The sequence below is a fragment of the Macaca mulatta genome, chromosome 13 (assembly GCF_049350105.2).
Source record: "Macaca mulatta isolate MMU2019108-1 chromosome 13, T2T-MMU8v2.0, whole genome shotgun sequence".
In the NCBI taxonomy this organism is placed as follows: domain Eukaryota; kingdom Metazoa; phylum Chordata; class Mammalia; order Primates; family Cercopithecidae; genus Macaca; species Macaca mulatta.
In genome coordinates, this window is record NC_133418.1 from 13,189,448 (window position 1) to 13,212,339 (window position 22,892).

A 22,892-nucleotide genomic window follows, 5' to 3' on the forward strand; every position below is an offset into this window, starting at 1 on the left:
TTCCCATCAACCTCACTGAAGTTGGCATGACTTTTTTTTTTTTTAGCAACTTGCCTTTCTAGAGCATTCAACCTAGTTTTCCTAGAAGTAGGAACTTTATGTTTGCACTCATATTTCATTTATTTATGTAATACTTAATTCATGTATTTATAGAAATAAGTACAACTGCAATAAAGTAGGCTTGGGAGTAAACACAACTACCAGTAAGCATGAAACTCAGCAGCAAAAATGTGTGGATCTACTTGAGAACAGCTGGGTGGCCACAGGTGCTCAATGTGCAGGCCGCTTTATCAGTGTGTTTAGAATTAAATAAAAATTGGTAAGATAGCAGATATTTCCATAGAAGACTTATTTATTTTTCAGTGGTATTTCTGCTAAGTCCTATTTTCATTCAAAGCTAGGAATTTATTCTCTCCAGTTCACTCTTGGAAATGATAACTTTTAGTTTGAATCTTGTTATAAATGTTTTGAATCTTTTTATAAGTATGCTCTATCATTGGTATTTGCTCGATTCTTAGACATGGTTGATTATAAATTATACCATCAATCTAACAATAGCTTTTGGGGAAATAATAAATGAAGACTATGTTAAAAGTGCACATCACTTTTGCAGATACAACTCAAGTGTTACAGAAGTAAAACTATGCACAGGGCACAGTAACTTATATTAAACACCTAGTAACTTTTCAGTAAATGTTTGTAATGACAGTGATTTTTTTCTTCTTCTTCTTTACTAACTCTTCTATTTTTTTAACCTCTCAGGCTCCCCACCTATTTCTCTGTCTCTCTCTTGGTTCTTTATATCTCTGCTAGTTGCATCTCTTCTTATACATCTGCCCCCTAAGACTGGTTTGTTCTTTCAAATTGTACCAGCTTCTCAGTATTAGAAGTTTATTGTTATCAGCAGCCAGGTTGTATCAACTGAAACTTCTGTATATCCCTGCAAAATGCCCATGTGTTATTTTGAAAATATGTCACTTCTGGTAGGATTATCTTAAGTTGTAGTTTACTATATGTAGCTATATGTAAACAGTACTCCTTGAGAATTAGTAAAATATTTTTTGTTGCTTATGCACCTACCTCCCAATTTTGTTGTATTTCGTAAATAAAGGATAAACTGATTTTTTTTTATGCTAAAAAAGTACCAGTGAATTTTAGATTTGGGTAGATTATGACATTTATAGCGTACTAATACTTTCCTTATTAAAAGATGGAAGCTTCTAGATTGAGTTAACATAAAAGTCTTGCTCTTTATGGTTTAAAGCAAGTGATAAAAATATTAGGTGAAACAAAGATAACTACTGGGTCAACAGAAGCAAAGAGTAGCACCTCATATTAGACAAAATGGAATTCAAGGAGTGTGAATAATACTTCAATGAAACAAGAATGTTAATTTATGTTGATAAAACCTTATCTCCATTGAGTAGATTTGATGACCACAAACCTTTTTGCACCAACATTTAGCATTGAAATATTTAAAGCAAAAGCTGTTAACTAAGGCTCTAACGAATTTGAATAACACAGCATGATTTTATAGTTACAGATACAAAGAATACATTTTCTATGCAGAGGCCTATGGACTATTACTAGAATTATGATGTAATTGGCCATAAAGAAAACCTAACGAATTCCAAGTAGTAAAAATCATATCGTTAGATTTTTCTGAGTTAAAATCAGTAAAACCATATTACTGTTGGATTAAAGAGAAAATCAAAATTGAGGTTACAGACATGACAATGAAAACAGTTCCTATTAAATCCTATGGAATATGGACATTGTATTATACAGAGAAAAGCATATATTTGTTAGAAATTAAGAAAGAATGAATATAAATGAACTAAATTTTCAGTTCAGGAAGCCAGAAAAAGAAAAATCGAATAGAGGAGCATAGCGAAGAAATTTAAAAGAAGGGGTATGATAAACAAAACCATGTCATTCTTTGAAAAAGCTAGTGAAGTCAATCAACATCTGGCAAATCTGGCCAGGGAAAAAAGAGAAAACATAAGAGGGCAATATTAAGAATTGTAAATAATAATATTCAGAGGGTAATTTTAAAGTATACAATTGTTATGGGTAACTTTCTTCTAACTTGAAAAATCTCTCAAGTAAGAATTGTTAGCGTTTATTGAAACAGAGTAGACCAGGCATAATTCTAAGTGCTTCCTATGTGTTAACTTACACTCTTCACAATAGGTTTATTAAGTAGATACTGTAATTTCCCCCACTGCACAAATGTAGGAATGAAAAGCACATGGAGTTTAACTTACCAAGGACATAACAGCTAGGAAATAGTTGAGCCAGAATGGAAAGAGGCCCAGGCAGTTGTGGCACACACATATATATATGACCACCAGACTCAACTGACTCTCAGACATGTAGTTGAAAGAATAATATAATTGCCACAGATGTCTTAATCAGGAGAGTATTGGTTAAACTGGTGGTCCCCAACCTTTTTGGCACTAGGGACCAGTTTTGTGAAGGACGATTTCACGGACCAGGGGTTGGGGGATGGCTTCGGGATGATTCAAGCTCATTACATTTATTGTGAGCTTTATTTCTATTATTACATTGTAAGATACAATGAAATAATTATACAACTCACTATAATGTAGAATCAGCGTGAGGCCTGGGCTTGTTTTTATGCAACTACATGGCCCCATGTGGGGGTGATGGGAGACAGTGACAGATCATCAGGCATTAGATTCTCATAAGGAGCACGCAACATAGATCTCTTGCGTGTGCTGTTCACAATAGGGTTTGCGCTCCTATGAGAATCTAATGGCACCGTTGATCTGACAGGATGTGGCGCTCAGGCGGTAATATGAGCAATGGGGAACGTCTATAAATACAGATGAAGCTATGCTGGTCTGTGGCCTAGGGGCTGGGGACCCCTGCTATAGAACCAAGTGCTCTTATTGTGAAACACCCACTCTGGTCCCAGTTGACCAGTCATGACAGCAAATAAAAATCAGTAGAACCTGGTACCTGTCCGTGGTCCAGGGATTGGGTACCCCGTGTTAATCTAAAAGCCACAGAAGTTATCAAAGGGCACCAAAGGTCTAATGAAAGAAGCCCAGGCCCAGAAGGTTTTGTCAGGAAGTTCTGACATACCTTGAAGGAGGATGTAACTATTGTTATTTAAACTGTTACAGAGCAGAAGAAAAGAATGAAACTTCCAAATTCCCTTCCGAGGCTCACACAATTATCAAATCTGGTCACAAATTTCATGAAAAAGGAACCTATAGTCTATTGTCACCAAATAAAACACTAGCAAACCAAGTAAACTTTATATTAAGAGAATATACCAGAGGGCCTTTTTTCTCTCCGGGAAAATAAGGATGATTTATGTAATTCTCTGTGTTAATTGAGTCAAGGTTAAAACATTTCAATAAATAAAAGTTAATTAACAAAATTGAGCATTAATTTTTTTGGTAAAAACACAAACTAGAAATAAAAAGAAACTTTCTAAGTTTGAGAAAGCCTATCATGACAAACAGAAACACATCAAATTTAAAATATATCAATAGATCCTGGTTCAGGAATAAGACAGGTACGTGCATACTCACCTCTGTTATTTGGCATTGTTTTGGAAGTTTTAACTAGCGTGGTTAAAAAAAAGTGTGGCTTAAAAAGGTAAAAAGTATGAATTAGAAAACTCAAAGAAATTAGGAAAATTGATGATTATTCACAGATGTTATGACTGCCTGCTTAGAAAATGGAAAACATACACTAAAAACTGTATTAGAATTTCACTAGACTACCATTATTTGGATCCCTGAATTCCAAGCATTTAAACCATGAATTGTTCTGAAAATTTACAAAATGATACCCTCTTATACAAGCAGACCACAGTATAGTTACAGGGTGAAATGCTGATCCTGCAGAGATCATATGAGCATCCTGTCAGTTGATGACTCTGTGGCGGCCACATCTACACACAAAGAAATCAGTATGGGATGGCATGTAATGATGATCTAAGTAACATGATGGTCTTATTGGTAGCAAATGAATTGCAATCTTTCACTTCCTTTATGTATTTTGGCAGACAAGAACTGTTTTAAAAACACTGAATTCCAACTATACGAATACATACCTACATATTCATACAGACACATTCGTATGTATATGCATGCATGTGCCTCCTTTTCTCAATTCATTTAATGGTATGCTGAAAAATAGGCTGTATGCAGAAGATAACAGAGTTTGGTCAAGACTTTAAAAATTATTGTGTGTTTTTGGAGTTAAGAAATTCAAACTCTAGAACAGAAATAAAGTGGCTAGTTGAAGAATATACATACAGCTTTCAATACTTTTAAAGTAACAGATATGTCCTTAAATCACAAAAACTAAAGGACAAAGATGATAAATTATTTATGTTGAAGTTAAAAATTTCTGTTTGACGAAGACACCAGAAAATTTGAAATGTGCCGGAGGCCTGATACCTAGAATAAATTACTCACAAATTAACAAAAACAGCTTACTAGAGAAATGAGCAAAGGAAAATAAGCAATTCATAAATGGAAAAAATTAAACTACCAGTAAACATTTGAAAATATCAGAGGTCAGAAATAACATCTTGTAAAACAATAATGAGAGGCAATTATCACCCATCAGATTGGAAATTGTAAATATTGTATCAGCAAGAAATTGGAAAGAGTCTAAATGTTCATCACAGGGTGGCTAAATAAACTCATGCTGTGGAATAATATACAGGCCGTAAAAAGAGTGAGATACAGCTAGTTGTGCTAGTAGAGGTGTAACATTGTTGAGTTAAAAAAGCAAGTAAAAATGGTGTATGTAGCATAAATACAGTTTAATACCACTTTTATCTTTAAAAGACCCACACAGACAATCCTATTTCATGCAGGCATACATACGTAAATGCACAGAGAGTCCAGAGCAATAAACTCCCGCCTTGCTCTGACAAAAGAATTTTAACATATGATCTGGGAAGTATGTGTTACTTGTGTAAAGTTACTTTTATATTATAGATAACTGAATAGGGGAGGGCAGTATCAAGAGAAACAAACTAAAATACACAAATAAGACTTGCAAAATATATGAGATTTATATAGAGAATTATGATACTCAGTTAAAGATCAGAAGTGAAAATCTGAATAGTTGGAAAAATTCTATGGTTCTCTAAGGGAAGACAATATTCCAAAATTGCTGCTTTCTAAATTATTGATAAATTGAATATAATTTTACTTAAAGTTTTGGTACAGCTTTTGGGAGAAACTTGTCAAGTCTAATTGTGCAAGAAGCAGTGGTTAAAAAATTTTTTTTAAGTAATGAAGGGAGCTCATCATACCTGGTATCAAAACCCAGCAAAAAGCTCTGCTAATTAAATTGGCAGTTACTGACGCAGAGTAGACAGACCAATGAGCAACGTACTGGCGGCATATGTTTGTGCCTTACTTAGTTAATTCTAAGACTTTTTTTTTTCTTCAAATTTTAATGTCTGACAGCAGGAAACACTTTACAGTTTTTGTGAGCTATGATACATATCGTGGTTTGACCGTATTTTTTCCTCTTTCTTTGTGATATATAAGATACATGATGCGGCATCTTAAAATCTGTGATACCTTAGGTTCAGTGAAGTCAAGAGAGTGTGTGTGTGTGTGTGTGTGTGTGTGTGTATACACATTCACATATGTAATAAAATCAATCCCATGATATGAGACTCAACTCAAACATATCTCCAAGCTTACCAGTAGAGTCTTGTCTGCAACCATGTTTGTCCTTTTTTTAATCACTTTCTGACAGACTAACCATACAGTGAAAATCAATTGCATAAGAAAAGAAAAATATTAGAAGATATGCTGGATTTGATTCATGAAGTCTATGACAATGATTTTGGAAAAGTGCTGAAATCATCCATAAGCCATTAGCAAATAAGAATTTGGTTTTTCAAGCTAAGTAGCCAAGCAAGACTTTCTTTTCAACATTTATTATGAAAATGTGGTCTTTGTTTCAGAAGAAAGACATCCTCCTATATAATACAGGTGGTATTTCAATAGAAAAGCCTGTCCTATTCAAAAAACTGTAGAGAGATAATGACTCTTTGCTGGACAAAATAGTTATTGGATTTCTGCCTCACAAACATAAATTCCAATAGATTAAATATTTGAACATGAAAATAAATAAAAATTCCAGAAGAAATACAAGAAAATAATTTTAGAGAGCCCAAAGCCTTAAAGCATGTTTCCTCAGTGGGGGCAAAGATTGGTTCACGGGGGTGGGGAAACCTAGCTGTTACAATGGTTTGTGGCCCTCCGGTGGGCCACACTATACATCAGCAGATGTGTAGTGTGCCTGTGGTATTAACATTTCATGGGGGGGGCTGCAATTAGGGAGAAAATGCCTATAAAGGATTCCTTCATGGGCTGAATCATGAAAAAAACAAGTCACACTGCCATAGAGGAAAAGCGACAGATTTGACTATTTACATATTTTAAACTTCTCAATTATGAAAGGTAACGTAAGTAAAAGTAAAAGGCAAGTGACGGCCTGGGGGAAAATAGTTTACAACTTCTGTAATGGACCAAGGAGGATAATCTGCTTCAGAGAAGCATCTCAACAGAGATAGCATGGGCAGAGGACACAGAGTTAGCATTTGTCTTGTTTCTTAGACTAACGCCACTTCTCAGTTTGCTTGGTGGTGGTTAGTTAGATGTGAATGGTCATGTGTATTCCAGAAGGAATTGCACCCAACACCTTTTTGAGGCCCTTCTGTTGTCGATGTTTTACACTCGGAGGTGGATGACCACAGGGTTGAAACAAATGATGTAGCATAGAAAAATACATTCGTTTTCATCTTTGTTTACCTGTTTTAGATTCTTTGAATGTACTGCATTGTTTACTTTATCAGTTTTCCCTTTTAAAAATATGGGAGGGCATTATGTATGTAGCCAAGCCTAAATTTTTTTATTCAAACAAGATGATTTTGGCTATTTTATAAGCTTTTATTTGAAACAAATTATAGAAATTCTCATAATTAATATTTAGTAATTTTTTAATTAAATGTAAACATTGTTTTATGTTAATGGTATGAAATATTAAATATCCTAAATAATTGCATATAAATATGCTAAACTCAATATCCAAATTCTAAATGTTGGTGATTTTTGTATTTTTTGTTACTCAATTATAAATGTGTCTCCTAACTGTGGTTAAATGCAGCTATTTGCTCTGTCTCTGTGTATATTTTTATTTGTTTTCATCTGGCTTTTTTATCAGCAATCCAGTGGGGAGAAGATGGCCGTCCATTTCACTATCTCTTCTATACTGGCAAACAGTCATACTATTCATTAATGCATGTAAGTATATTGCATTTATGATAAATAATACGAGCTGTAAGCTACAAAACTAGTTATACTGGATACTGTTCTCAGCTTCAGAATTTACCTAGTATTTTATAATGGGCAAAAATAAGACTTCTAGAGGTAAGACGGTGTGTTGATGAAATGATTTATATTAATTCATTTTGCTAAAGGTAAACTTTATAGAATTTATATCAGAATGGTTTGTCTTTAAAATGCTTTTACTTACAAATTGAAATCATGTTCGAAGATAGATGTTCAGCTCAATTATATAGTGTGTGCATGTGCTTCCAGGGTATGGAAGGAGGAGGCCAAGTGTATGATGCTGTCAGGGGCTCTGAGGCATTTGCCTTGAAAAAGAATCAAATGGTTACTTCTCATTTGTTTTTTGTTATTTATATACAATTTTTGCCTTTCATAGATTAATGCAGTGGACGAGCCTAGAATTTGGGCCCCGAAACAACCTAAGAAATGATTTTATTACAGTTTGACTTCCAACTGCATTTAGGGTGCTGTGAACAATTTTTGTTTTGTTTTCAGAGCTATAAGTATCTGATAGTGTGCAAATTTGGAAGAGTTCCCCAGAATTGCTGTGGAAAAAAAGGCCGGATGCCAATATTCTGTTTTTATTTTTAGAACATGATATCAAGTTCTATTTTACTCGTTATATGATTTTTTTAAAGTTTCAGAAATATTTATTGGGCTTCCCCCATCTACAGTCAGATTGCAGTGGCTTGAATCAGTGCACACATTTACTCTGCTTTTTAGAATTATCTGCTGTTTATTTGTGCTCCACAAACCCAAAGGACAAAATTCCCACTTGTCAGGTACATTTTTCTTGGGGAAAAAAAAGAAAACCTTCTTTTCGCTTTTTGTTGACCTTGGGCAAATGAGCTTCTTGCCCTGGCAGAAATGAAATGAATGATAAATGTAGAGTGTGTCTTTGCTGAGTAATGGAGCTGCGGCTGGGCTCGTAGAGGTTCTCTCCCGCACAGCCCGAGGCTGCCCGAGGACCCCTGCTGTTCATTTAAATAGGTATGTCAAATCTGCCTCCAAACGCCGCCGGTTTGATCTGTGGTAATATTTGTGAAGGTTCCATATGGACTTGAGCCCCCTGCAGTGCTAAGAAATAATGTACAACGCTTCATGGTGCAGACGCAAATTTTCTCTGAAAAGGGATGCAATGCTGCGTTTTAGCTGTCGGAGGGGATGATGGAGCTGACGCGCTAGGCCTGTCAACTTGTTACACGGATGGGTTGCACGCAGCGAAGCTGTGGAAAATCTGTGCCTTTTAACTTTTCTACTTAATCACGGTTGTAGCATTGCCTTTAGACTGTATGCTACATTAATTCTCTTCCTGCCTTCTGCCTTTCATCCCAAGTTTCACGGAAAAAAGTAAAGCATGCAGGTCTTGTAGAGGAGCCTTATCAAACAGCTGTCATCTGACATGCCATTTGCATTTGTTTTGGCTGAAACTGAGCAACCCAAGGGCAAGATATTTTGTTGCATTCCATCATAATGAGGAAATTACACATCCTATAAGAGACCTAACTTTTTTTTTTAAGTTTGTTTTTATGTTTTAAAAAGTATTGTTCAAGAAACTGATCAGTTTCTAAGTGGATAAAATGTTACCATACTCTCTGACTAAAATGTCAAATGATATCTGATTAATAAACATTCTTTGTTTTTGAGTAATTTAAGTTTTGTTATGGATCAATAGAAGAGTCCTTTGGACTTTTCTATTTTAGTGCAATGCAGTAATTTCTAAATGTATGCCCTATGCATACATTTCAGCATTATGTATAGCAGGTGTTATTAATTACAGCTGCAGTCACACCAGCCTAGTTTCCCAGATATCACGATCACCTGCTGGAGATACTGAGACTTTGAAATAGTGACAAAATGTTCATCATTCACCCTACAGAAGCGTTTTTGTAGCAGCCAGGCACTGCGTAGAAAGTCCAGCTATAACACTAGGAGCCATCTCGCCTGCCTGCACTCTCTTTGTTCTGCCTGGTCTTGATGGTGAGGGGAGCCGTCCCCTTCCCACCGTGAGTGATCACAGGACGGCCGTCCCCACTGCGGCACGGGAGGTCGCCCCTGAAGACTGTGGCAAGCTCTAAAGACTTGGAAATGAATCCTTGTTGCTACCATTTATTTTCGTTGATAGAATTTTTTCCCTATGTGACAGGGTAACAGACACTAAGCCAAACTGTTTTTCCCACGTCGTTGCCCAACTGTAATTGTGTGAGGCCCGGATGCCATTGGCCAGGAGTTGTGACAGGAAAACACATCTAGAGCCTGCGTGCAGTTGGCGTGAGGAGACCCTTCTGATGCCGATTAACCTTTCTTATCCTCCTTCAAGATGCCAGATCTTCTTTTGAGTATTTGGTGACTGTTTGCATACGAAGCATATCTATTACGTTATAGCAGTTAATAAAAGATGGCGCTGATGCACCCTGCAGTTAAGATCAGTGTATGAGGCTTTAGTGGATCCTGTTTCCAGTTGACCTGTATTTAGTCTGTCCACTTTCTGTGGAGAAATGGGGAGGTTTTTGAGGAAAAATGGCCATGAAATATAAGATACAGTTTATTGTTCCTGCCCAGAAACGAAGCGTGATAGGAAAGTATAAAGTGAAGGGGGATGTGCTGATCCGTGATGTTCTCACGTTTTGGAAACGTGCCACACTCCACAGGTTCACTTGCAGGGCACTTGGGCCCCCATTTTCCTATGGATATAATGATCCGCGTGTCTTCAGGTTCCTGGGAAAGTCGATTAAAAACTCATTTATTTTACACTAATAAGATGTATGTATATAATGAAAAAAGTATAAAACCATAGTAACAAATAATTTCTTAATAAAAAGTAAGAAGAAATAAGAAACTTCCTGAGTTTCTGAAAGCATCATTGAGTACCATGAAGGGATCCCCTGCATGGTGGCTTTTTCGCCAAAAATGGATGGCTTCCCATTTCCTTAATGTCCATTGAACTAGTAGAACTTGTTTGCTTTTCTGACATGATTTAGGGTTTTAGGTTTCAAGAAAGAGAGAAAGAATAAAGTTTCCTGAAACAATTGAGCAAAGGTGTAAAGGAGAGGGAAGAATGTTAAAGAGGATATAGATGTCTGTGTAAAAAATAAAATGCTATACAGCAAGATAACCGAGTTGTGGCTAGCCTAGGTGAAGACTGTGGGGAGTGGAGAAAGGACTAGGCTAGAGAGTGGGCTGCCCGTTGGATCCAAGGCTGTAAACCCCACCAGGGTTACCCCCTTTCCCACAGCAGCTTGGGCCTGTCCAGGACAACCAAGCTGGTGACAAAGGCCGCAGCCTTGGTGGTCATGGTTCAGTTTCTGAAGGTCCTTTAATTTGAAGAAAAAAACATTTACCAATATGTATGTTTCTGGGAAAAAAAAAAAAAAATTCACTCACTAAAAGTAAGTTGAAAATCCTTTAAAACTCATAATGCGAGGGGATTATTTAACTCTGAAGTGGTAACCCTTTTGTAAAACATGACCCATTAAGTCAAGGCATGTCTGTAACCCAGCTCTTCCCAAAGTGCTTTCTGCAGAATACAAACTGAAATATTCTTCAAGAAAGCTCTGAAGTGTTCATTTAGGAATGTTACATATTGTGTACTGGGAAACTCTAACAAGGAGACACTTAGTAGAATCCAAGCTCTGTGAAGTCCTTAAGTAAAGAAACACGTTGCTTTCACACTCTGCTGCTCAAACCGAGTGGACTGTAGAACACTTTCTACTCCAAACCCCTTTTGATGTCCCACAAAACCAGTGCTTGGGAAGGACCGTAGTACAGAATATTGAAAACTCTATACATTGTCATTGTAGGCATTACTCGCCTTAGATAAATACATTTTCTCAAAAGAGAGGTTAATAAAGTCCCAGTTTTAAGACTGATATCAGCCCCAATACCTTAAGCATTTATTGAAGTTTTACAAAAGCTCCCCTCATCTCAGTCTTTAAGATAGGAAGGTATGCAACTCTAAACACTGCACTAGGAATTTAGCATTGTGTAGAAACTTCATTTATGTTTTAGAACCAGTTTTACAGTAAGCAATTCAATATTTTCAAACTTTTTCTTTAAACTGAAGGAGTTACATGGCCACAGATGAAATTTATACTGAAAAAAATATATATGTATATGTAAAATGAAGGGATAAGTAGTAAAGTTTAAAATGTGAGAGAAAATCAGGTAATTCTAATCCTTATAACTTATGTGTAAAGAGGGTTCATTTGCCTTGTGAAAGAAGCTCCTGGCGTATTTGGAGAATCTCCAATTCATTTTAAAGGACTTCAGTAACCTACTTAGTTCTTAAAGCCTGGAAGCAGCCCCAGAAGTGTGCTGCTTCGTTATGTGAAGATTCCTGACTCTTAGCAGAAGTCCTGGGCACTGAGTATCACAGAATTCTTACTTAGTTCAGATGTCTCTAGATCGTCTTTGTGACCTTGTTGAAAACTCTTGGATGTAGTGCTGTCTTTTAAAATGGAATTAAAATAGTGACCCTTCTCACAGTGAGGTATTGCGGAATAACTACGACTATGTAAAGTGCTTATTTTTTAAAAAGCTACAAACTGGTGCTAAAACATATTTGCATGCTGTTTTAAGACTTTCCTTGACAGCAGGAGTTAATTCAGTAATTAATTCAGCAGTCGAAATTGCTGTTCTAGAGGTATCTTTAATGTACATTTTCCTCCCATATGAATAATTACCATTGTATATCTGGTATGCTCCAAGTGTACCAATTAAGAAAATTAATTTTTTAGAAAAGGATTCAGCATATTATTGTCTCTATGTTGGTTTTAATTAGATTATCTCTTTGAATTGGTATAATTATTATAATATATGATGGGGCTTTAATTTGAATAGTAAAAATATATGCTGTCTGAGTTACAAGAACTTTTCAGGTCATCACTCCTGCGTGTGGACTTCCCCAGAGTCCTTTTTCATATGAGCCATCTTGAGATGACTTTCTTTGTATGTTGAATGGCATTTACCTGATGTGCAATCTATAGAGTATATTGTATTGTATTCACAAAGTAATACCAAGAGTCTACAACAGAAGTATGCCACTTGGAACTTGAGATATATGGTGTAAACCTCTCTTAGTTAATGATAAGTGGATTATATTTACATTTGTTGATTTGATTTTGTATATGCCAGTGGCCAAAAAATTGAGATTATTTAAGAAATTGATTTTCTGTGATTTCTTTAACAAACACAAATTTTAAGTCAGTTATTTTACTGTTACTGTATAGTATCTAAGATAATTACTATTAGTTACTATTTATGTTATGTACCAAAATACAACAGACTTTTTCTGTATCACTTTCCCGTGAAATGTTACTTGTTTACACTTCCTAAAATTGGAATTTCCACATGATTTAATAGAACCAAAACAGATTTCAGAAGGATACTAAAAATCATAGTGCTCATGCTCTCAGAAGGGTTTAGATTAAGCATTTCTTTTCTGTAACCTGAGCATCTGGTATTTTCAAATTAGGCACCTTCTAAATTTGACTCATACATTATGGAAATCTGATGACACGAGGGGTGGATAGGCTTGCTTTGATTTTATGAAATATTAATCATAGCTGTGATTAATGATTCAGCATTTCACATCTGGGTTATTCCTGTCATATTTGAAAATTACACTGTTAAATACAGTATATAAACTTAGTGTAGGTGGGTCATACTAATTCTCTAGTGTCCCTTAAAAATTAAGTGGAAACTTAACAATATACCAGAAGCTACCAGTGGTAATCTGTGATGTTGACAGTTCTTGGCATATTTTATACCCTTAAGGATTTTTTTGATGTAAATTAGTACACCTCCCTTCAGGGAGTTGAAGCTATAGAATCTACTTTCCAGAGAACTGTTGTCTCTAACTAACCAAGGTAGAATCTTAAGAGTGGTTTTATTATGCAAAATAGAATAAATGGAAATGGTGCACCAGTAAAATTGTTTATTCGACTCTTGAAAGCCATACCTCACCCCCGCTATCATTCTTGACCATTACTATAGGTCAGGCACTGTGCTAAGTACGTACTTTACATATATTTTCCTATTTAAAGAAGTGTATGGAGTGGTTTAATGGGCATTATGTGATTTGATGGGTTACAATCATCAAATTGTAAGCATTTGCCGCAAATGAATCGAGTTCACCGTGTTTGAAATCTGACATGTCCTTTTCATGGGTTGTTTTCTCCTCTTCTACATTTTTTTCTGACGGTTTTATTTGTACCATTTATACATTGTTGTGGATCTCAGTACAACATTAGGAGGAAATGGCATCATGGAAGAATACTTTAAGAAAAATAAGGATTTAAAGTAAAAATTGCTCAAAAGTCTTTGGGAGATGACAGCCTATCCTTTGACTTAAAACTTACGTACAAGATAGGTTGATTGTTGTTATTTTAGTTGACTTAATTATTTCAGAAAATTAAGTAAGCCCTTGTAAGCAGAGGAGGGTAGTAAATTACTCAGCAGTTTACTACTATTGCTGGCATTCTTTTAAGTTCATATATTCTTCACTAGTTTGAAAGATAGACTCGCACTCTCTGAATCTCCAGACTCTGAACCCGGCAGCTGAGAGGCTCACTGCAGTGTCCTTACCAGAGCGCCCCGATGGAGCCACAGTCTGCCTGTGGTCCAGCCTGCTGTCAGGCTGTGCTGGGTGCACAGTGGCGTGCTGTTTGCCTGAGTCTGTCCATTTCATATAAGTGGGGAGCATTCATTTTTTTGGGGGGTGGTGGGGGAGTTCTTTATTTGTTCAGCTCATTTGAGAATTGCTTCTAGAAACTGGTGCATTGAAATTTTTCTGATATACTATCCATTTGAAGTCCCAAACCATTATTTTAGCCTTTAAAAGTGAGTTAAAAGTACCCTAACCACAATCAACAAGGCTTACCAATTCTTGGGAGATAAATTGTAAACTTTTACTTTCAGTTGAGTGACAGGGATATATGTATGTGGATATATACCCCTGTTTTTCTATATGTGGATGGTTTGTGGTTTTGCTTTAGGGTGGACAGTTGGCTTTTGTTTGCTTTTTAATTGTCAAATACATTCCTCTGCTGCTGCAGGTGATGGATGTGTACTTGGAATGTAGTTGTAGGGACAGTTACACTTAATATGAATACTAGGATTAAATTAACTTCATTTGTCCCTTTGCTATTGTGTTGAACTAGATTCTCTATAGTTCTTAGAATGTATATTTCTAGCCAGTCTAGGCTTGGATGCTGCTGCTGCTGCTGCTGCTGCTGCTGATCTAGGGACTGCACTTTTAGAATTGCTGAGCTAGAGTGATGGATTTACTTTCAATTTGAGATACTCACGTCCACTGGTAATGTCTAGCTCACCATCAGTTTTGTAGCTTCTAAGTGCTGTTTCTTCTTTTTGTCTCTGCTTCTTTTTTTCTTTTCTCTTCTAAACTATCAATTCTACTACCCTTAATGAAAAACAAAGCCAAAAACACTTACCTGAATCTCCCCAGCCAAAAGGAATGAATTTTTACGTCCTTATTCACTGAGGAGTCCTACCCATTGAGTATTATATCAGCTTTTCTCACCTATGTTACAAAAATTCAAAGGCTTAGTCTGTCCTCCCTCCCTCCCTCCCTCCCTCCCTCCTTCCTTCCCTCCTTCCTTCCTTTGATTCCTTCCTTCAGTTCCTGAAAACAGGTTGCAGAGTGAAGACCGTGCTGAAATGCAAGCACTAGTAAATATGATGACGGGGCAAAGGGACGTTTCTCCTACACTTAGATAAAACTTTATCAGCAACATTATGAGGTAATATGGCAGTCTAATCAGAGCCCACAAGAAGTTGCCCCTGAAAACTTGAAATTATTAAGACTGTTTGAGATATGGATTGACATCTCTTATCAGTAACAAGGTGTATCTTCTGAGATTTGCTGATACTAGAAGGTATCATGATTAGCAAAAAAAAACAAAAACAAAAAGTAAATTTATGTCATCTCTAGCTCATTCTTTTAAAATGCCTATCTGCTCATTGGGTATTAGTATGGTAGGTTATGTGTAAATTATAAATGAATAAATACAAATGTATTGAGTGTTTCAAAAAGTTAAGTTTGCTCAGGCAAAAGCTGTACTGTTTTGCTTATTGTAAACTCATTGCCTAGAAAATACATTTCATTGATGATCCTTATTGCTGGATTATTGCTTTTTGCAAGTTCTAACAAAATGGCAAACTTCTACTTCCATTGTAATTTAACAAGTGACATACATTCACAGATTTTTTTAGGAAGTAAATTAATAGGAAGAAATCAAATAACAAATATAATAGAAGCTCTTTTTAAGATAAAAACTATATGATAAGGACTTAAATATTATTTAAATATTAAATAAGTAGTAAGTTGTATTAAATAATACATAAGTACCTGTAAATACCATATATTTTACTGGATAATTCTCTAAGTTTAACGTACACATTGCCATATAAATTAATGATTTTTCCGAAGGAAAGGGAAAATCGTTTAAGGTTTTTGGTTTTTTTTAACCAACCTCACTGAAGTAGAGTTGTAAAATTTTTATAGAGTTATTTTAAAATCAGCTAAAGTTAAGTGTGCTGTGATGTATGACACTAAATTCTCATTGAAATTACTCTATCATCCTTTAGTTTAAATGAGAAATAGTGTTATTAAAAGCATTTTCAGTTTTATTTACTCTGCAGCTTGATTCTCTGAAGAGGAGGACACCTTAGGAAGTACTTACAGGAGAAAACTATAAAATATATCAGAAGTTATAATGTGTCATTGCTCTTAATTTTTAGTATGTACTGTATATTTTATTTGCCATAGGATGTATATGGAATGTTACTCAATTTAGAAAAACATCAAAGTCAGTTGCAAGCCAAAGATATGCTTCCAGAAAAAACTGAAACCAGGTAAGCTCTTTTCTTGTGTTAAAATATAAATAAAATTTGAACTAAAAACATGCCACTCATTGGTATTTTTTTAGACATACCTGAAGCCTAAAATTTGTTCAGTATTTTATCATTAAGCATTAAGGTTAGGGTTCAAAATAATAGGTGGTTTTTATTTAGGAGAAAGCATGACTTGAAGTTATTTTTATGTCATTTTTATCCCAGATTTATATATGATAGGATATTTAATTACTATACCTGGATATGATGCCCTCAGAATTTTTATGTATATAGCTACACATTTATTTAGCATTTGCATGCTTTAATTTTTTACATTTTATTTTTATGTTTTGGTATATCAAGGTTTCTGCTTCCATTTGGCAAACAGCAATAGATCAGATCCATCAAACTGATCAGCCAGTGTTAAATTTTGGCCTATCTATTCAAGATTTCTTCCATAAAGGAAGAACACCTTGTTTAAGTTAAGTTAAATGCACTCCTGTCCCTTTAGTTGGACTTGCTACCACATTAGTCTATTGACAGGTTAACGTTGTATCCATAACATCTTCTTTGAAGTAAGTTATACGGGCACAATTTTAATCTTTAAGAAATCTGGTGGGCTTTTAATACCAAATGAGTTCCATAGTGGCATATTTAACTCTTAAAACATTTGCTAGAGTAGATACCTTTTCTAAAGTAGATTGAGGAAATGGAACGTATGTCAAAAATAGTTTAGTTGGGTAAAATTACTGCTATATAACATAAAAGCTTATTTCCAAATCACAAAATTGCTACTATATGTGGGATCTTTTGTGATATAACTCTAATTGCATGGCTGATTAAAAAGAGAATATATGTGATATTTTAACAGAAACCTGATTGGCAGCAGATGGCTGATTAAGGAGGAACTAGAAGAAATGTTAGTGGAAAACCTGTCAGATCAAGATGTAAGTAATTAATCTTTTTAATTTAAGGGGACCTGTGCCATAAGAATGCAGACAATTGCTGTATTTAGGATCCTAATAGTAATGTTCCTCAAAGCAGGTGTTCCTAAGATGATTTTTCTTTCTATCTTTAAAAAAAAAAAAAAAATTCATCACTGATTTCTGCCTTGGGATGACCTTATCTGTGGTCAGGAGGTGCCTTGTCGAGTCTCCAGGTCCTCCTCTCATAAGTGCCCTCATGTCCTGTGCCAGTTGTTTTAGGGAAGCACAGCAGATGTTGTTTGATCTCCTTCTGTAAGGCCAGTAGCTAATTTTACAAGCTGATAATAGTGTAAGGAGTCATTATTGGTTAAGTTGAAAAGGGATGCAGCACATGGTTACCTTCATGCAATTTACTGTTTACCTTGTGTGCCATATCTGTAAGGTCAGTGGTTTTTATCTTGGGATCTGCAAACCACCTCTATCGGAATCCCTTGAAATGCTGGTTACAAACTACAGAGTCCTAAGCCTCACCCCAGATCTAGCGCAGTCTCTAAGGGGTTACCCAGGAATCTTTTTAACAAACTTTCCAGATGAATCTTATACCCTATAAAGTTTGTGACCCCCTGCTTTAGGTCTTATTTTGTTAAATGTTCTAATATATCAACATTATCACAGGACAGTTGATGTCTTAAACATTTCGATGTTCCAAATTTATTACTTTCTGGAAGATTGGGTAAATCTTCCAGAAATTTTTCAATTTCATAAATTTTTCCAAGATGGAGTTTTTCTTTGATGGTGGTGGCTAACATTGTTAGTACTTTGCCACCATATATAGATTTTAAGTCATGTACTTGAATTGTTCTTTTTCTCATTTAATGTATTATAGAAATTAATGATTTGGAGAAGTTGCAGTTTGCCTAACAAAGTGTTGGACATTTGGTTAGTGGTGGATCCAGCGTTAATTTCTAATATCCTAACTTCCAAGTACTGCTGTACTTGAATTCAACTGAAAAATCTCATTTTTCGTTACGGAGTAATTTCATTATTTCCTCTGTTTCTGGCTGCTTTGATTTTTTTTTTTTTTTTTTTTTAATAACTTAGGTATTCTTTTTTCTGCTTTGTAAGAACTTTAATGCAGGTGTACAAGTATGAAAACAAAGGAAACAAGTTATATATGATACTTTGTACTTTGGGGTACTGGATATCAGAAGAAATCCTGATGTTTATGGCTGGTATCGAGATGAGGGATGTGGAGGTGGTCAGTGACTTCTTAACCTAGTTCAGAAGCAAGGCTGAGTTCCACCCGTAGTGCCCCTTTGTAGGTGCAAAAGTAGTCATTGAGAGTCTGTGAGATGGAATCGAGAGAGTAGCTAAGCACAGAACGTCCAGACGGGTGACTGGAGAGGAGCATGGAGCTCCGTCCACCCAATATCCTAGGTAGCTAAATGTTTCACCCTTACTAGAAGAGTGCCTTCTCTTTCATTACGTCATAGGAAGCTGGAGTCGAAGTAGTTCTTTTAATATTAATCTTACTGGTGAGATTTTTAAAAATTTCAAACTATTAATGGCAGATTTTTACAATAAAGGCAATAGTGACAAAGATGAGTATGATATTTAAGGCTGACAAAAAACATAAAGAAGGCTATCAAAGACTGAGTTTCACAATCCATATTAACTAAGAATCTCAAGCATTAGTTGTTTCCTTCTCCATAAACACTTTAGAGTGATTATTCTGGCTTCTAATTTTAAGGGGTTAATTCCAAGTTGTTTACTTTCTAATCACATGTTCAAGAACTATTAAAAAAAATGCACACAGGAGCAAGGATAATTTATTTCAAGAGGTTGCCCTTTAAGTCAAGTATCTCTTGAATTTTTAAATAGCTTGATTGTTCGGTTTTAAAGGAAATCATAAACATTAAAGTAACACAGCTTGAACAGCCAAAGATATATTTGCCAAATGTATTATGAAATATAATTTAAGAGGTACATTTTCTCAAAATCAAACTCTTTCCATATTACTATACATAACTTACTTGAAATTATTTATAAAGCTCCACTTGATACAGTTCTAATAAAAGAGTGGAAATTACACTTGAAGATCATCTAAATACTTTTTGAAAGTGAATTTAAATCTAAATTTCATAATCATAATACAGAGAAACTGATTTTTCTTTGAATGATAAATCTCTTTGTTTCTTGAAAGAAAAGATTTGGCACTAAAGATACGCAGGAAAAGTGATGCATCTGCATGCTGTTTTAAAAGCAGCGTGAAGATGCAGAAGTGTCATCCTGTCAAAATTCATCAGGAAAAGCAACATTGGAAAGATCAAGGATGCAAAAATAGAAAAAATTTAGCAAATGCAATTACACTTGCACCTTCTAATGAATTTTTATTGTCTGCAGTATGTGAAACTCATTCAGCTGCTAGAAAAGTTATTGACATCGCGGTGCGGCGCTGCTGAGGAAGAATTTGTGCAGAGGTTTCGAAGAAAGATAGCTGTTGCATCAAAAACACAGCTGATTGAACCTGTACAGTATGACGAGCAAGGAATGGCCTTTAGCAAAAGCGAAGGTAATGACGTTCTGTGGAGAGAAAATAAATTCAGTGAAGGTTGAAAACTACAATTCTTTTTTATTTGCTGTTGCTGTCTGTTATCCGTTAGATTTTTTATTTATTTATTTTTGCTACTGTTACATTGGATTTCCTAATTTTTAAGATTCTATTGAAGTTTTTCAAAACTGAACTTTATAATATCCCAAGAAAAAAAATGTGGATGCATACCTATACAGTCATATTAACACTTTTTATTTTCACACATTTATATTATTAAATCTTTTAATTTTCACATTTTAAGCTGCTAGAATTGGCACAATATTTATAATAAAGTTTTCCTTGCAAAAAATGAAAATGCTCAGTGAATCTGCATATCAAATGCCGAAACTATGTAATATGAAAACTTCACATCCCTAACTCACATTATTCTTGTTCAGAGCCGTTAGACGTAGTCCAGCTTTGAAGACTTGACCTATTAAAATGTTTACAACTCTTAAAAGATTTCTCATCATTGTCATTTTTAACTACTGTGGTGTTTTCAAAAGAAATGTGACCTTTCCTGAGTATTTTTTTATTTCTACTAGTAATATTTCATCGTACTATTTATATATTTCTAAAACTTATGTTGTTAGATATATTCTTACTGTTTATGAAAGAAGAACGCTGTGTAAATTGGTTGTGGATTCTTGTAAGTAAGCGAAATGAATATAAATTACTTTCTTGGTTGTTCAAACTAATTTAAAATCATTGTAGTGTTTCTAAAATGGAATTGAAGAACAAAATTACCCCACAGTGAGCTTTATTGCATCTGTTGTGGTGTAGTTTACCTGCTTTATTTTGGTTTGACTTGAAATAATAGTTATAGGACCTGCTTATATACAGTGTTGTATATTATTTTGGGGAAACAAATTCTAATGTAGTTTTACCTGTCTCAAAGCACAGGTCTTCAAGATATTTACTAATAGGAATTTTATATTTTTGAAGGTAAAAGAAAGACTGCAAAAGCAGAAGCAATTGTTTATGAACATGGAAGTGGGAGAATAAAAGTAAATGGAATTGATTACCAGCATTACTTCCCCGTCACACAGGACAGGTTCGTTTTGGGTTTTGGTTTTTTTGTTTTTAAAGGAAACATGCTTTATGATACATCATGATCATTTAAGAACGCTTGTGATCTTCTAATTCTGTTTATCTGAATGATTATTTCTCTTTACCAATGTAACATATCAAACTAGCTAATTGAAGCTATTTTTTAAAGCAGCTTCCTGATTTTTTAAAAAGCATCTCTAGAATTCCTCATTAATTGACTCTTACTCCCCTTTTCATCAGATCCTACTGCAGTTTGAGTAGTCTTATATGTAGCTTATGTTCTGAAGTGCAGACTGTGCCAAAACATAAGAAAGGTAGATTTCCACCTTCTAGTTTGGGGACCGGTGTGCACAAAACAATCACCACAAAAACCAGCCTTGGCACTTAAAACTGACCTAACCCACTAGGCAAGGAAAAGTGCGAGTAATTTCTTGTGGCTTGTGTTTGTTTTTCTGATCATAAATATTGGAAAAATTCTGCTTTATCATTTTGGATTTTTTTCCTATTCAGAGGAATGTGATTATATGTATTGAGCAAGCAAAGAAACCTGGCATTTATGGGTTAAAGTAAGAACTCATCAGGCTTTTCTTAGTGCTGGGTGCTAAATATGGCAGTTTTAATTTTTAAACTTTGTATCCTATGGAGAAATAGGCATTAATCATAAATAGATACTACAGCTCTTCTAATCTAAATATACTCATCTCAGAACTCTCTCTGACTTGCTATATAAAGGCCTCTTCTTGATATGGTTATTATTTTCCCAGTAGTTACTGTCATTATCCACGAGTAACAGAAGTTTGGTATGATTAGTTCCTCCTTTCCTAATCCTTCTCCTGTTTCCTGCATGTCTTACGGTATTTAAGGTCAAAAGGGCTAAAGCTCTTTTGATACCAATGCTGATGTAGGCAAAAGAGGAACCTCCTAATACAGTGTAAGCTTCTGGACGCAATCATTACTTTAGGATGTGTATGTTTATTTTATTTGTGTGTGCCTGTGTCAACAAGCAGTGGATTCTTAACTCCATTTAAGATGAATTAGTTCTGCTATTATCCTCACAGGGCAGGGGATGGAGGAAGCTTTTGTTTCCCTTAGGAAAAGCCAGAGAGAAACCCATACTCCGGGGGCTGATAACTTTAGCATTGGGAACTGTAGAAGGAATGTCCTTTAACCAATAACCTGTCTGTTGATTTGTATTCAGACATAACTCCTGATGATTTAACAGCAAGTCTCAGTTATGGCTTGATCTCATAATGAAATTACATTCTTAGATCTTATTCTTTGAGTTGAATTCAGCAGCTATTTACTAAGGATCATCTGTTTCTCCAGTCTTGTTCTGGGCATTGTGAAGATAGCAGAGATATTTGAGATATGATTCCTATTGGCAAGAAACTTCCTACATGGTTGGGAAGCCTAAGGCTAGTCTTGGTGGGAATGGGCACCTACAACTATTTTAAAGTAGTTGTTGGGATTTAGGGCAGCCACGTCAGGAACTTACAAATCAGCAGTGAGTTGACCACTGACTAATAGGAAGACTTGCGAACCCAGAATCAGGGATCTTGATCGGAGTTCTCTCATCACCTAACACACAGTTAAGTGGCTTAGCCATGTAAGTGAAGTTATAAGGGAGGCTTCTGGACAGCCAGTTGTTTGGGAGGTTAAACTCTTACCCGGCTTCATTTTTAAAATTTTATGATTCTTTAACAAATGCTTATGTAAATAAAGATAAATAAAGAGACTTCAATTAAAATCTAGAAAAATAGATTTCATGATGTAATTACTAGGTATATAACTGAGTCATGGACCCAGATGGTTACATAAATGCAATAGTGGAATTAGATTTTCGGTCTGTAAATTCTCTTTTTTTTTTTTTCTTTGAGACGGAGTTTCACTCTTGTTGCCCAGGCTGGAGTGCAACGGCGCAATCTTGGCTCACCACAACCTCTGTCTCCCAGGTTCAAGCGATTCTCCTGCCTCGGCCTCCTGAGTAGCTGGACAGGCATGCACCACTATGCCCAGCTAATTTTGTATTTTTAGTAGAGACGGCATTTCTCCATGTTGGTCAGACTGGTCTCAAACTCCCAACCTCAGGTGATCCGCCCGCCT

The 22,892-nt window shown here is 35.4% G+C and overlaps 1 protein-coding gene across 1 annotated transcript in view; it reads left to right on the forward strand.

Moving 5' to 3' along the window:
- Positions 1 to 22,892, forward strand: part of MRPS9 (mitochondrial ribosomal protein S9) — a 55,825-nt gene that overhangs the window by 28,782 nt on the left and 4,151 nt on the right. The window contains 5 exon segments of the mRNA NM_001257485.1: positions 7,240 to 7,319; positions 16,156 to 16,241; positions 17,092 to 17,167; positions 19,550 to 19,718; positions 20,685 to 20,793. Of these exon segments, the coding sequence (NP_001244414.1) occupies positions 7,240 to 7,319; positions 16,156 to 16,241; positions 17,092 to 17,167; positions 19,550 to 19,718; positions 20,685 to 20,793 (520 nt within the window).